This window comes from Leishmania braziliensis, chromosome 36 (assembly GCF_000002845.2).
Source record: "Leishmania braziliensis MHOM/BR/75/M2904 complete genome, chromosome 36".
Lineage (NCBI taxonomy): Eukaryota > Euglenozoa > Kinetoplastea > Trypanosomatida > Trypanosomatidae > Leishmania > Leishmania braziliensis.
In genome coordinates, this window is record NC_009327.2 from 2,304,157 (window position 1) to 2,316,726 (window position 12,570).

General features: G+C 57.5%; 4 protein-coding genes across 4 annotated transcripts; all 4 read right to left on the minus strand.

Annotated features, from left to right (window-relative positions):
- Positions 1-942: 942 nt before the first annotated feature.
- Positions 943-2,973, minus strand: LBRM_35_6300 (conserved hypothetical protein; the record flags this gene model as incomplete). Its single annotated transcript, XM_001569193.1, has 1 exon — positions 943-2,973. The coding sequence occupies one exon, from the start codon at positions 2,971-2,973 to the stop codon at positions 943-945; it is 2,031 nt and encodes a 676-aa protein (XP_001569243.1).
- Positions 2,974-3,596: 623 nt separating this feature from the next.
- LBRM_35_6310 (l6202.3-like protein) lies at positions 3,597-6,071 on the minus strand (the record flags this gene model as incomplete). The annotated part of the gene is made up of 1 exon (XM_001569194.2): positions 3,597-6,071. One exon carries the CDS (start codon positions 6,069-6,071, stop codon positions 3,597-3,599), a length of 2,475 nt encoding a protein of 824 aa, XP_001569244.2.
- Positions 6,072-7,970: 1,899 nt separating this feature from the next.
- On the minus strand, positions 7,971-9,857 carry LBRM_35_6320 (conserved hypothetical protein; the record flags this gene model as incomplete). The annotated part of the gene is made up of 1 exon (XM_001569195.1): positions 7,971-9,857. One exon carries the CDS (start codon positions 9,855-9,857, stop codon positions 7,971-7,973), a length of 1,887 nt encoding a protein of 628 aa, XP_001569245.1.
- A 1,053-nt stretch (positions 9,858-10,910) lies between these two features.
- On the minus strand, positions 10,911-12,023 carry LBRM_35_6330 (conserved hypothetical protein; the record flags this gene model as incomplete). The annotated part of the gene is made up of 1 exon (XM_001569196.2): positions 10,911-12,023. The coding sequence occupies one exon, from the start codon at positions 12,021-12,023 to the stop codon at positions 10,911-10,913; it is 1,113 nt and encodes a 370-aa protein (XP_001569246.2).
- Positions 12,024-12,570: the final 547 nt, after the last annotated feature.

Sequence of the window (12,570 nt, forward strand, 5' to 3'; positions counted from 1 at the left end):
AAAAACAGTACGGGTCCGTGTGCGTGTATGACTGACTTTCTGCTTCCTTTCGCTGCGATGCGCACGTGTGGTGATGTGGACCAGCTTGCTCACTAAGCGAAGACACCCAACAGAGTAAGAGATTATTGAGCGAGCAGGAGGCAGTGTGTTGACAAGTAGTCGTGGAGAGGCCCCTACCCCCTTCCTCTCCTTCCATCAGCACCACCATCGCGTGGCTCTCCGAGCAGACCCGTGCATGTACAGTGGGCAGTCGAAGAAGCTGTAAATAAGCGAAAACAGCGGGACAGGAAGGTGCATCCTTTCACTCTCTTTCACTCTCTCTCTCTCTCTCTGTGGCAGAAGTAAAGTGTGAGAAGTCAGCCTTGATGGGGATTGGCGCCCCATAACAAGAGGAGGGAGGAGCAGAGCATAAACAGCAAAGACAGCGGTACCGCCTTTGCTGCTGCCCATTCCCGATCGGTTTTTGACATTGTCTAGATGACTCGCCTTCACTGCTTTGTTTGTTTGCTTCCGTGTTGCTGTTGCATTTCGGTAGCCTACGAGGGCGTCGATCGCTGTCGTGTTCCTTCACGCAAGGCAACGGTTACACGTGGGCATGACGCTCGCACGACACACCAAACAAAAACCAGCCGATAACAGAAAAGAGCACACACAACACACACACATATATATATATATATAAGTACACGTCCTTCGCTTATCTTGTCACCGCAAAACAGAGCATACACACACACACACACACGAGAGAGAGGGGGGGGGAGGGGGGAGGCGTGTACACCGGTGAGGAAGAAGGAGAAACACCAAATTCAGACACATTGGAGGGAGTAGGAAAACGGTTCAGCGAAGTCCCTCCGTGGCATTGCGCCCCCCCCCCCCCCCACACACACACACGTCCGAGAATAAAACGACATGTTTTCGTCGTCGCTCGGAGCATCGATAGGCTTAAATGAGGGAATTAAACGGGTTCGAGCTCGGAAGCGAACGGCGCCGACGGTAGACGCTCGTGTCTGGAGTGAAAGGGAGCATGACAGAGTTGTCTGCGTTCGATTTTGTCGGCCGCGGCGCTACGGCGCGCCGAGAGACCACGGATGCCATCGAGTCCGCTCGGCTCGTCGCGCTGTTCGCCGAAGGTGACCGTAGGTGCATGCTAGAAACGCTGTTGCAGCGGCTGCGCTCTGGGTCATTGCGCCAGCCAGCCCAGTCCTCCATGAGTGATGTCTGCTGTCGCGCCGTGCCTTTCTGGCGATCAAGCCGGGCCAGCACCTCTGCAATGTACATCTCATGCTCATTTGGTGGTCGTAGATCAGCTGGAAGGTCGGCAAGGTTCGAGGTCAGCGGTGGTGGCCGTGGGCGCATGGGTGTGCGCTCCCAGCCTCCGTGTACAGGGGACGCATCACGGACGTGCGCGCCGCGGTAGCCAGACATGACTTGGCTTGCGCTCTCTGCACAGGGGTCAAAGGCGCGCAGCGGCGTGCTGGTGCGATTGGCATTCAGTGGCGGCACTAGCCCCAAGGTAGCGGTGATGGAATCTGGCAGGGAGAAGCCGCCTCGGTTCGAAGACGGCGACGAGCAAGCGTGTGCCAGCGGGCCTTCGTTTCTTGTAAGGTTCATCCCTACATACCGGTTTGGCGACGGAGAGAAGCGCAGCGGTGTTTGCCTACGCGCGCCCCCCTCTGCATACCAATTCGATGGATTGGTGTCATAAGTCGACGGTTGCGTTACAGCTCGTGACGCCCTGGTGGTATCTATGTCAGCAATAGTAGAAGAAGCAGTTGGTGCCGGTGATGGCTGAGAAGGTGCGCACCAGTCGCTCAGGAAGCCACTGCAGTCGGTTTCGACTCGACGCACCCGCACATCGAGGGCAGAACGCTGCTCTGTAGGGTGATAACTGAAGGGTATGGCGTACTCCTTCCACTCGCCAACATCCGACTTGAACTTTGCTGGATCCAGGGAGAATCCGGCGACTTGCCGCTTGCCCTCCCACAATGAAAAGCGCAGCTTTTCCGTGCTGCCAGCCGGCTGGAGCGTGATGGACGCCTGCTGTTCCTTGTACACCACCTCCTTAGGATTGGTGCATACGGCGGGCGTCGTGCTAAAGGTGTAGGTGCCGTAGCGAATCTTCATGTGGTACTCGCCACCAAGGAGAAGCGGCGCTGGGTGGTCAAGGTCAATGCTCGTTGTCTTGACCGCAACGCGCTCGAGTAGAATGTCCATGGTCTGCACAACAGAAACACCACGCTGGGAGGGCCGTGACTTCTGCCTACATGGTGAGGAGCGCTGGGATGTTGCGACGTACGTCTGCTGTGGTGCCGCCTCCTGTCGTTCCACCACATTGGAGGCCAGATGTACCCGATGCTCTCCAGACGGAGGCATCTTCAGCAGGCGGTCGCGCGACGGGTCCTGTTGCACAGCCCTCTGGGCGCGATCCGGGCTGTTGCGTGGCACCGACGTCAGTGCAGTCGAGGTCACCATATCGCTGGGCATCGCTCTTTGCCCTTCTTCGTCGAGTTCATGCACACGCAGGGAGAAGAGTAGTTTACCGACGACGCCTCCGACAGCATCACGTAGCTTGATGGCGTAGTTCTTCATCGGTTTGCCCAAGTACGGTCTTGGATCGAGGGCACCCTTGGCTACGACGGGTAGCGGACCAGCGGCGCTGTACTGCGACGGCCGAATGGCGAATGTGATGACGTCCCGCATCCCGTCCAAGATGAGTTGATGCGCCAGCTTCGGAAACAGCAGCGCCATGTCCGTGCCAAGCCCCTTAAAGTGCACGTCGTCTGTTGCACCATTCACGTAGTGCTCGGCAGCGGTGCTGCTCGGGCTAGGCTTTGCGCGCGGCGTGTGGGTCCAGGTACAGTGAAAGGAGGCCACATCAGGGATGTGTCGTCCCTCCGCATCCTCAGCAAAGAGCCCTGTGAAAGCCGAGATGTCACATGTAAAGCGATACAATACAAAGTCGAGCTGGATCATGGCTAAGGTGTAGGTGCGTCTATGCACGAGTACGAGTGGTTTTTTTTTTTTTTGACGCCTCTGGTCGTGCTCTCGTTTTCGTTTTCGGTTTCAGTTTTGTTGTTGCTCGCCCTCACCTGCTGGCGTCCAGAGCCTCCCCTCGAGCGACGAAGCAGAGAAGCCAACAAACTCCACAGCTAACGGATATGAGCGGGGAGAAGCCTACAGGAAAGCGAAGAAGCCGCAGGAACTAATGGTCCTTGCGTACAAATAAATCCATAGAGAAGACAGCCTTACGTAAGCCTACAAAGTAGTGCGATAAAACAGTGAAAAAGAGGAAGCAGAGGGAAGTAGGTGCTTCAAAGGGGCGGAAGCAGCAGCAGCAGCAAAGAGGAGAGATCACGCTTAGCTTGCTCAAGGACTGCAACGCACGAGTCAGGGAAGAGGACGGCACCACGCTGCTACACTTCATGTCCGTTTTTTTTTTTTGCCAGTGGTGGTGCGCACCCCTTAGGAAAGAGCTGGTGGCTCACCGACATGCGAGGGAGACGAGAGGAAAACGAAGAATGAGAGCATACCACGCCATCATTGAGCGTACGTGAAGAGCAGATCAAAGAAGCTAGCATGGGAGCCCTCGAGGGGCACTAGTTCGGTCGAGAAATCGGCTTCCCCGTTTCTGCCGCCACCGTCTCGGCATTGACGGCGCCGGACGTGTGTTGCACCGCGGGAGGGTCGGAGACGTATGCGCCACCACCGAGTCCACCGTCGCTCATGCCCGCGAGCCGAGCATGATTCCCATCAAGCGCTGGAACAGTAGTGGACGGGAGGTGGCTGTCGAGCATGTAGACGTCCGACATGACCGGTCCCGCAGTGAGTGTTATACCAGTGGTGGCAGCGCGCCAACCTTCCTTCCCACAGTCGCTGTCGCAGTGACTTGTCGAGCTGCTTTCATGCCTCAGAAAGGAGGCTTTAGTCGCAGGGGATGCCTTCTTGGGTGTGAGGGGTGAAAGGATTTCCTTCGTTGTCGCTGCTAGCGGCATTGCTCTCTGCTTCGCACGCTCCATTTGGTGGTCCGCATCAGACCTCGCTGTCGTCATACCAGCAGGACTAGCTGCATCGCGAATCGCCGAAGTTTTGTTGAGTGTGCTAAAGATATCTGTCACCTGTAACGAGGATCCTTTGTGCCTTCGCGTCAGCCATTGAGAATTGAGCATCCCTGGAAGGGTATGTGAGCGACATGAACCTGCTTGTAGGTTCTTCACGAAAGCGTCGACACGCTGCTTGCGGCGCGCCAGCCGGTTTGCCTCCTCTGTGACGTGCTGCCCAAGCACGTCGAGCTGCGCTTGAAATGATTGCAACGCCAATTGGTCCACCTCCACTCGCCCACTTCCTTCGCGGAGTAGGTCCAACTGCTGAAAGACGTCCGCAAGAAGACGTTCGGTCTCGATGCGGTAGTCACCAAGGGACTGTGACCACATGCTGAGCTCCGCTGTGAAATTGGCACGTGCCGCACGCAGTGATTGCTGCGCCTGCAGGATGTCTCCGACACGCCGCTTCAAGTTGCTGAGAGTGCCGGTCGTGAGGCCAACGTGGTTAGGGACCTCTGGGCTTGCTGACGTCAGGCACCGCGAGAGCTTCCCACGAATCGCTTGCTCCCATTCTGAGCGAACAGCCTTGACGTGTTCCCGCTGCTGAGTGACCTGTGTGCGACGTTGGTGCAGCTGCGGGGCCCAGCCATGGCTCACCTCCTTGAGTTCAGAGATGCTCCGCCGAAGTGTCTCACGACTGTGCTGCAGCAAGAGGAGCGAGTGTTGCCATCCCTCGCTAATTTGCTCCACTGAAAAAGAAAACGCGGGCGAGCTCCCAGAGCTGTAGGTGCCACCAGTGCCTCGGTGGTTGACAGCGTGGGTGGACATCTGTTGAGATGAGAGGTACGACTGCTGCTCCTGCTTCACGCGTAACGAGAGTGCGAGTTGCTCCATTCGAAGACGCACACGGTCCAAGTCGCTGGGCAGTACTTCCTGCGCCAGTGCGCTTCGAGTTGGTGTCTGAGACGGAAACCTGACGGGCTCACGATGCATCCCGTGGCTCTCGCGCAACGCGGAAACCTCCATCTCTGCACGCAAGCGAAAGGCGCGGATTTGCCCGGCTAAATCCTCTTGACGCGCCGCCCACTCCTTTGCGGCGGCATCCTGCTGTGTGATGGAGATTGCACACTCCTGCTCCAGTCGGCGGCGCACCTGCTCCTCCAACATCTCGCGGCTTCGCTTTGTCATGGCAGCAAGCTGGCACTGGAAGTCGGCGACACGCTGATGGCGCTCGGTGTTGTGGAGACGTTGTGCTGTTTGGATGAGCGCCTTGATGGCACCAAAGGCGGTGTCTGCACGCTCTTGAAAGTTGCGGCGACATACGTCGTGAAATGCGGCTGCCTCTGCCTCACGACGAGATCGGTGCTCCGCCAGTGTTCTTGCACGGGCCGCCATGTCATTGGCAAAGACTTCGGCTCGCTGCTGTCGTGCTGCCGTCAGATACAAACGGGCACTCTCCGCCACTGTGCGGCTACATTGCAACATCAGGCATCGCTTCAAGTGGCGTGCGCCATCCTGCACGCGAAGCAGTAGGGTTTCAGTAACGGAAGCCTGGCAGTCATCTCTCGTGTCACGTGCAACGGCAGCCTCCCACTCTCGGCGAAGGGTTGCGTTACGCCTCTGCTGTGTCTGCACGGCCTGCATAAGATCCTCTACTTGCTGCTGGTGGTGCTGAACACATTGGGTACGGTATTCGCACACCTCCTCCTCAATGTCCTCGGTGCGTTTAATGGAGACCGCGTTTCCACGATCCGTCTGCTGTACTTGAGCTTCCGCTTCCGACTTTTGCTGGCAAGCCGCAGTCACCTCGATCCTGATAGAAGTCAGTGTACGGTCGAGTTCTGCCACCTCGATCGCAAGCGCATGGCTGCCTGTCTGAAGCGCGTCTACGCGCTGCGTCGCCTCGCGTAGCTCATGCTCTAGCTCAGAAAGCTCATGAGTAAGAGTAGCTCTCCGTGCCTGCTCCCCTTCCTCATCCTCCACACGGCGTGATGCAGCAGTTGTGTAGTCCGAGGGAAAAGTGTCGGCCATCAAACTTGTCGGAGCGACTGTGGATGCGTCACCGCCATCGTCTTGCAAGAAGACGGGCACGGGTAGTGGGATAGGCGACGGAGACGAAGCAGTCGGTTGGCTAGAGGCAATCAGATTACAGTGCCAGCCCGCATCGTCAGTTGCTGGTGCGCCGTCATGGACGGGCCTGCGCCGCCCTGCCACAGGTTTCTGGTTAGTTGCTGGAGGTCGGGCGTCGACCTCATTCACGAAGGCAAGTGGGCCGCTCTCAGTCGCCTGAGCGAGGGCTACGGTGGTTGTCGGGGTTTCTTGTACGGTCGGTGTTACGGCAGCCGCGGGAGACGATACAGCTAGGCTTGGAGAATACGACTGTGGATGCCTGGGAGAGGCTTGGACAACGAGAGGTACGGCAGGCGAAGTTGTGCTGCCCTGCAGTTCCTCTAACCAGCAAGGCATACCTGCCTCGTGGGTAGCGGGGAGTGGAGCGGCAGGGGAAAGCGGTGAGGCAGGCTCCAGCCCCTTGTGTCGTCCCGCAACCGGCACCGACATGAACCAAAAGTTACAGCGATTTGGAAAGGAGGACGACGCAGAATCTGTGGCGGCAATCGATAGACGGCTGGAAAAGCGGCTTGACAGGCCCGAAGGTCTTAATGCGCGCAGCTGCAAAGGCTCCAACAAAACAGGGGAGAAGGAGGAGGGCCCTGAAGCGTCGGCGAGAGAAAGGAAACCCAGCGTACGAGGTCATCAATGACAGCGCCGTCGTGGGAAGAGGTGGGGAGAATGAGGCAGAAAAGAGGTCCGAGAGTGCAAAGGAGAACAAAAAAGAAAAGATGACGTCTAGCGATGTAGTCTAATCTGTCGTGAGCGCGCAGATACACACACACACACAAAGGAAGGTAGAAGAGCGCAAGAAACAAGCTAATACAGCAGCGACATCACACGACAGCGATTTCGCGGAGCTTTCTATTCCGCGTAGGTATTGCAGTCATCAACGAAGGCGATCCTCTTGGGCATCCGACAGGATCACGCGGAGCAAGACTGAGGCCTTGAATGGTCTGTATGAGCGTGTGTATAGCTGGCAAGCTTCCCCTTCCTCTACCAAAGCTGACCCTCGCTGTGAGACGTTCGATCAAGGTCGACGGGGAGACGGCGGGTCGGTCGTGCATCACGCCTCGCGTTCCCTTTGGTGAAGGAAAAAAAAGGAAGGAAAGAAGGAAGCAAAAGAGCTGACGTGGAGACACAAAGAAGGCGAGTCGGACGACAATGCAGGACTCACGAGAGAGAGAGGGACGGCCACAGTGTAGCAAGGGGGGTGACTTCTCGTGCTACGCAGTAATAAAAGGCAGACCGCCGTGGTAATCTTGCGTAGGCTTGTGGACCATTAGGTAGGTTCGCCATCCATATTGGCAGTACTGCGTGCGTGCTGCACGACGACTGAGCGCTGTGTCTCTTTTAAGATGTCTTTCAAGCTCGTGGGGGAGGGGGGGGGGAAGGGACTGCAATGACGTCAAGCCATTGCGGTCCTTAGGCGGTACGGGGACACATACACCCACACAACTTTGCACGCCGACGTAGGGCAAAAAGCAGATCGTTTACATGTTGGCGGTGCGTAAGTGCACCAAGCGTTTTGGCCCCGCCTGGCGTGGCATCTACACGCACGGAAACACCTTGACATAATCGATTCCAGTACTGTACATGAGATCCGCAAAAACAGAAATGAGCAACGGTGCGCCTCCTCCCAACTCCTCTGTGACAGAAAAGTCGCGGAGTGCGCATAAGGGCGAAGAGCTAAAATGTGGCGAATAAATAGACAGGTGAAGCAGTGAGAGGTACGAAGCGATCCTTCACAGCAGGTGGAACACGACTGTCAACAGGTAGAGGAAAGTGGGCAACATCTGAACGCAGCAGCGTCTCGTGCCTCTACTGCTGCGTCAGAAACGTCAGGGAGCTTCGGCTAATCTCTTTAGTATCGCAAGACAGCCCCTCTACCGCTGCGACCGTTTCGGTCTTCGCCACTAAGGAGTCTTTTAGAAGAGCCGCGCGTTGCGACAGTATTGCCTGCCGCTGTCCCTCTTGTCGGATACGTTTAAACAGTAGCTGAATAACGCGCTCCTTGTCCACCCAGCACAGATCCTTTATGTCGACCCTCTTTGCGTCTCGCCAGGCTGGGGCGCTGGGCAAGCTCTTGAGGAGTGGGAAGCTGACCTCCTCGGCTGTGTCCAGTCCACCGTGTTGCTCTCGTGCAGCCGGGGAGGAAGCGCCATTGCTCTCCTGCGCAGTCCTCGTTCCAAGTCGAAATGCGCTGTCAACATCAACAGCGGTACGACGCCACCCGCCTTGGTCGGCTGATGTGCTTACCGCCGCGTCGTGCTGACTTCTTGTGGGCAAGAGAGGGGACGCGAAGCGCCGCGCTGAGCTTGTCGACGAGGCAGCGGCGACCCTCGCTGCCGGCTGCGCGTTCCGCAAGGAGACTGCAGCGATGCGTCTTGGAAAGCTCTTGCGCTCAAGCGTCCAGCTCGTCGAAGGCGATGATGTCAACAGTGCAGGACTCGCACCGTCGGTCAACAGAAGTCGCTCAGGTCCCTCTAGTCGCAACAGAGAAGACGTGGTGTGCGCCGGGGGAACCTGCCTTGCGTTGGTGATGCGTGCCGCCGGCGTATTCTCCAGCAGCAACTGGCGACGCTCTTCGACGACACCCACACGCACCTCTTCTAATGCCGCATAAAAAAACGTCTCGAGCTCAGAGCGCTGCGCTAGCACGTTGCCAGCCGCACTTCGCAGCTGCTGCAGCTCGTGCCGGAGTTGCAGTGCGTCTCGCCGCGCCGCATCCCGCTCCCGCGTCAGTGATTGAATCACCGCCTGCTGTGTCTTGCTATCCGTGAGGAGTTTCTCTTCATATTCGGCGACAACAGCGTTGAGGTTGTCTTCGGTGGTTTTAACCAGCTGTCGGAGGGAGGCGATTTGATCCTTCTGAGAGACACTGCGCTGAAGCATCTCGCGGGTGGCACCGCCGTCGAGGTCGGTCTGACGCTTCAGGCGCACGTACGTATCGCGCAAGTCCTTGTACTCTGCGCGTACCATTGAGACCTCCTGCGTTAGCATGATCTTCTCCTTGAGCAGCTCGAAATTCTTGTCATGTACCTCCTTTGTGTGTGGCTCGAGCAGCTCCGTCGCCCTGGCGTGCACGTCGGCTTCGTAGGTCGCAGCCAGGTGCTCCTCCATGGTGCGGTACTTGACCCGACTCTCTAGCATTTCCAGGCGGGCGCACCGCATCCCTTTCTCGTGCTGTACCGCTTCCTCCTCGCACGTCTTTTTCAGCGTCTCTAGCTCAGCCGATGTGTCGGCGCGCTGATCAAGCGTGGTGAGCACGCAGTTAAGTTGGCTGCTGAGCTCCTGAATGGTGCGCCGCAAATGAACGACTTCCTTCTCCCTCGCACGAAGCGCGCGCTGCTGCACCGCCGCTGCGGTGCCGTCGTTTGGGCTGCCGCCGGACTCGCAGGGCATCGTTGACGCCACTTGATCGCTTTCAGAGGAATGCGACAGAGTGAGTGCTGGATCGATGGAAGGTGGGTTGCTCGGGGGTGTCACGAGGGAGAGCCCGTCTCCGCAAACGCCCGGGCCCACGGCTGGTATCGAAAAGTCTAGGTTGGAGGAAGTGGGGGAAAGAGCGTCAGCGCGCTGCAGCGCTTGCATGAGATGGCGCTCAAACCGAGAGCAGTTCGCCGACGGCTTTAGCGTCACCTCAGCTGTTGCGAGGTCGCTGCTGCCGGCAACGCCTTCAGCTATAGCTCTGCTTTCTTGCTCCATTTTCGCTCGCTCGAAACTTCCAGTGCCATACAGCAACGTGCTCGTTCCGCGGTAAGGGGGGGGGTGGATTCGGCGGTTGCCCCTGTTGGGTGTGAGATGAAGTAGATGTTTCGTTCTGTGGGTGAACCACCTCCTCCTGTTGGGCTGCAGATGTCTTTTGCACTACACGACCCACAGAGAGAGAGAGAGGTTGGCGAAATCATCAAACAGACACAGCGTGAGAACACAAAGAAGTTGGGGTAGGAAAGATTGAAGACGAGGGCAAACGAGAACAGAGATCTGAAAGCGGGGGTCTAAGCGTCAGATTCAGGCACGCGCACTGGAAACCCCGAGAACGTGGATAGGGAAAGAACCTGGGGGGGGGGGGAGGGTGGAGGACAGACACCCATTCGCCGTGACCGCAGTACAGAGAACCACACCGCCTTGCTTCCCTTGAATTTTCCTTCTTGCTGTCATGCCACTTCCAGTAGAATGTATGAAGCAAGAAAAGAAAGAAGAAAAAAGTGAGAGCATCTTTCAGTTGCTGCTTCCACTGCGCATCAGCGGCTCTCCTTCGCCGCTCATCTCACCCCATGGCGTGCGGGTAACGGGGCCGTGGAGACAGAGAGAAGAATACTGGTCCTGATGGCGCTCAGGAATGCAGACAGCAAAAGAGGAGGGAAATCGGAGTTAGCGACTATATATCACCATCACCACCACGCCACACACGTGGAAGGCGAGTAGTCCACGAGCACCTAGAAGCTCCCATGCCCGCGCGAAGAGAGGGGAGGGGGGGGGGGGGGGCAGCGGCGGCGGCGATCCCACATGCAGAAACCCTTCTTGCGCTGACTTGAAGAAGGGGAAAAAGGGCCGTGAAAAGAGGGGAGTCACGGACGGAGAGCATAAGAAGAGCGGGATGAGCAGCGCACGACACCTGTCAGTGTGGGGCATCCCAAACAAAGAGAGAGAGAGACTCGTGTTTTCCTCGTCTGATTTGTCGACAACGCACAGCATTCGTGCTGCACCAGCTATATCCGTATTGCCTCCGTGTGACGTGTATCGCCTGGAGGCCCTTTACGCGGACCTGCCCTCCTTCACCTTCTGCCCCTCCTCAGCGACGAAGCGCTTGGCCCGCGCCAAGACATTCTCATCACGACTATTGAACAGCGTCTGATCCTCGTGCTCTGAGGGGGAGTTGTACACGGGGTTCATGGCAATGCAATCGTAGTGGTTGCCCGTATAAACAAGAAAAGCACGCACGGTGTAGCCCATTCCGGTGCCGAAGTGCTGCAGGCTGACGGACTGCAGGTCCAACGCAAAGATCTCCGTCTGGTAGAGAAAGGAGAGTATCTCGAGCTCAATGGCGCCACCCCACGAGTCCTTCCCCGAAAGCCACATCGCGTAGGCGACCGGGTCCATGCCCAGTGTATTCCTGTTAAACATCTCTGGGTGGTCCAGTACGGCCTTCACGCACTCCTGACGAATCTGCGGCCCCTCGGTGCGGCTCTTGTCGTGTAGCACGTAGGCGCAGGCATGGAAGAGGCAACTGTTGTCTGCTGGGCAGCGACGACGCGTGAAGTGCGCCTTCTCAGGCGCCGGAGGAACATAGCGCTGTCCTGTATTACCCAGCAATACCCTGGCCTCTCCCTCTTGAACAATCAGCATGTCATTGACACGCAGCATTAGTGCACTAAGGGGGCTGCTGGCGGACAGCTCCACCGCCTTCGGGGGGAAGCCGGCGAGCACGCGGAGTCGCTCGAGGGCGATGCCCGATTTCTGAGACAGCAGCGTAGCGGCTTCGCCCCACGTTCCGCTAGAGTTCAGCTCCACCTGCACCGGCGTGCTGGTCTTCGGTGTACGAATGCGTACAGAGAGGGACATTATGAGCCACAGGTGTCTCTTTGGGGGGAGCGTGTGTGCGTGCGTGCGTATTGCTGTAAGAGGAAACTGAAAGTAGGCTTGACGGTGCCTGTTAAACACCGAGCCAGTGCACCAGCGCAAGTGAGACACTAAAGCCTTTCGGTGGAGACAACACACACCCACGCGCAACAAAAAGAAAAAAGGAGAGACGGAAGGAGCGTCGCCGTCTAACGCTGTCCTCTGTGTGGTATGGGGCTCGAACACGACAAGCAGAGGCATATGAACCAAGTAAGGAAGGCGTGTGGAACGCGGATGAGGGACAGACATATGTGAAAGAGCCAATAGACAAGGATAGAGAGAGAGCGAGAGAGAGCATTCGGTCCATCCATCAGGACTTGTGCGCACATGGCGCCACTCACACGGCTCTCGTTCACCGCCAAGGAATGCTCCAGTTAGTCAGATGTACGCCACAGACAATGCTTGCGCGGCGCACACAGCAACGTCGCGTGCTCGGCTGGGCATACATGCCGATAGAGGCAAACAAGCACGCTCTGGAACGATGCCAATACTTCAATCATAAGTACATACTATAGGTCTCTTGCGGGGGCCCCCGCGTTGCCCTTTCCTCGGCGGTGAGGTGTTGGAAGTACTGTCGCCGAACACTACTTGCTGAGTGAGAAACGAGCAAAGACACATGCGCGAGCTATGATACATCTAGTTCGTCCCCTCTAGACACCCTCGCTCCGCCTCCACGAGACGCTGCTCGAATGAGGACGAGTGCAGGAAAGATCGACACACCTACGTGGCGGCGTGGGAAAGTCCTCACCGTCGCACAGCAGGAACGGCAGGAGACGGGGGGAGAGGCATTGACGCA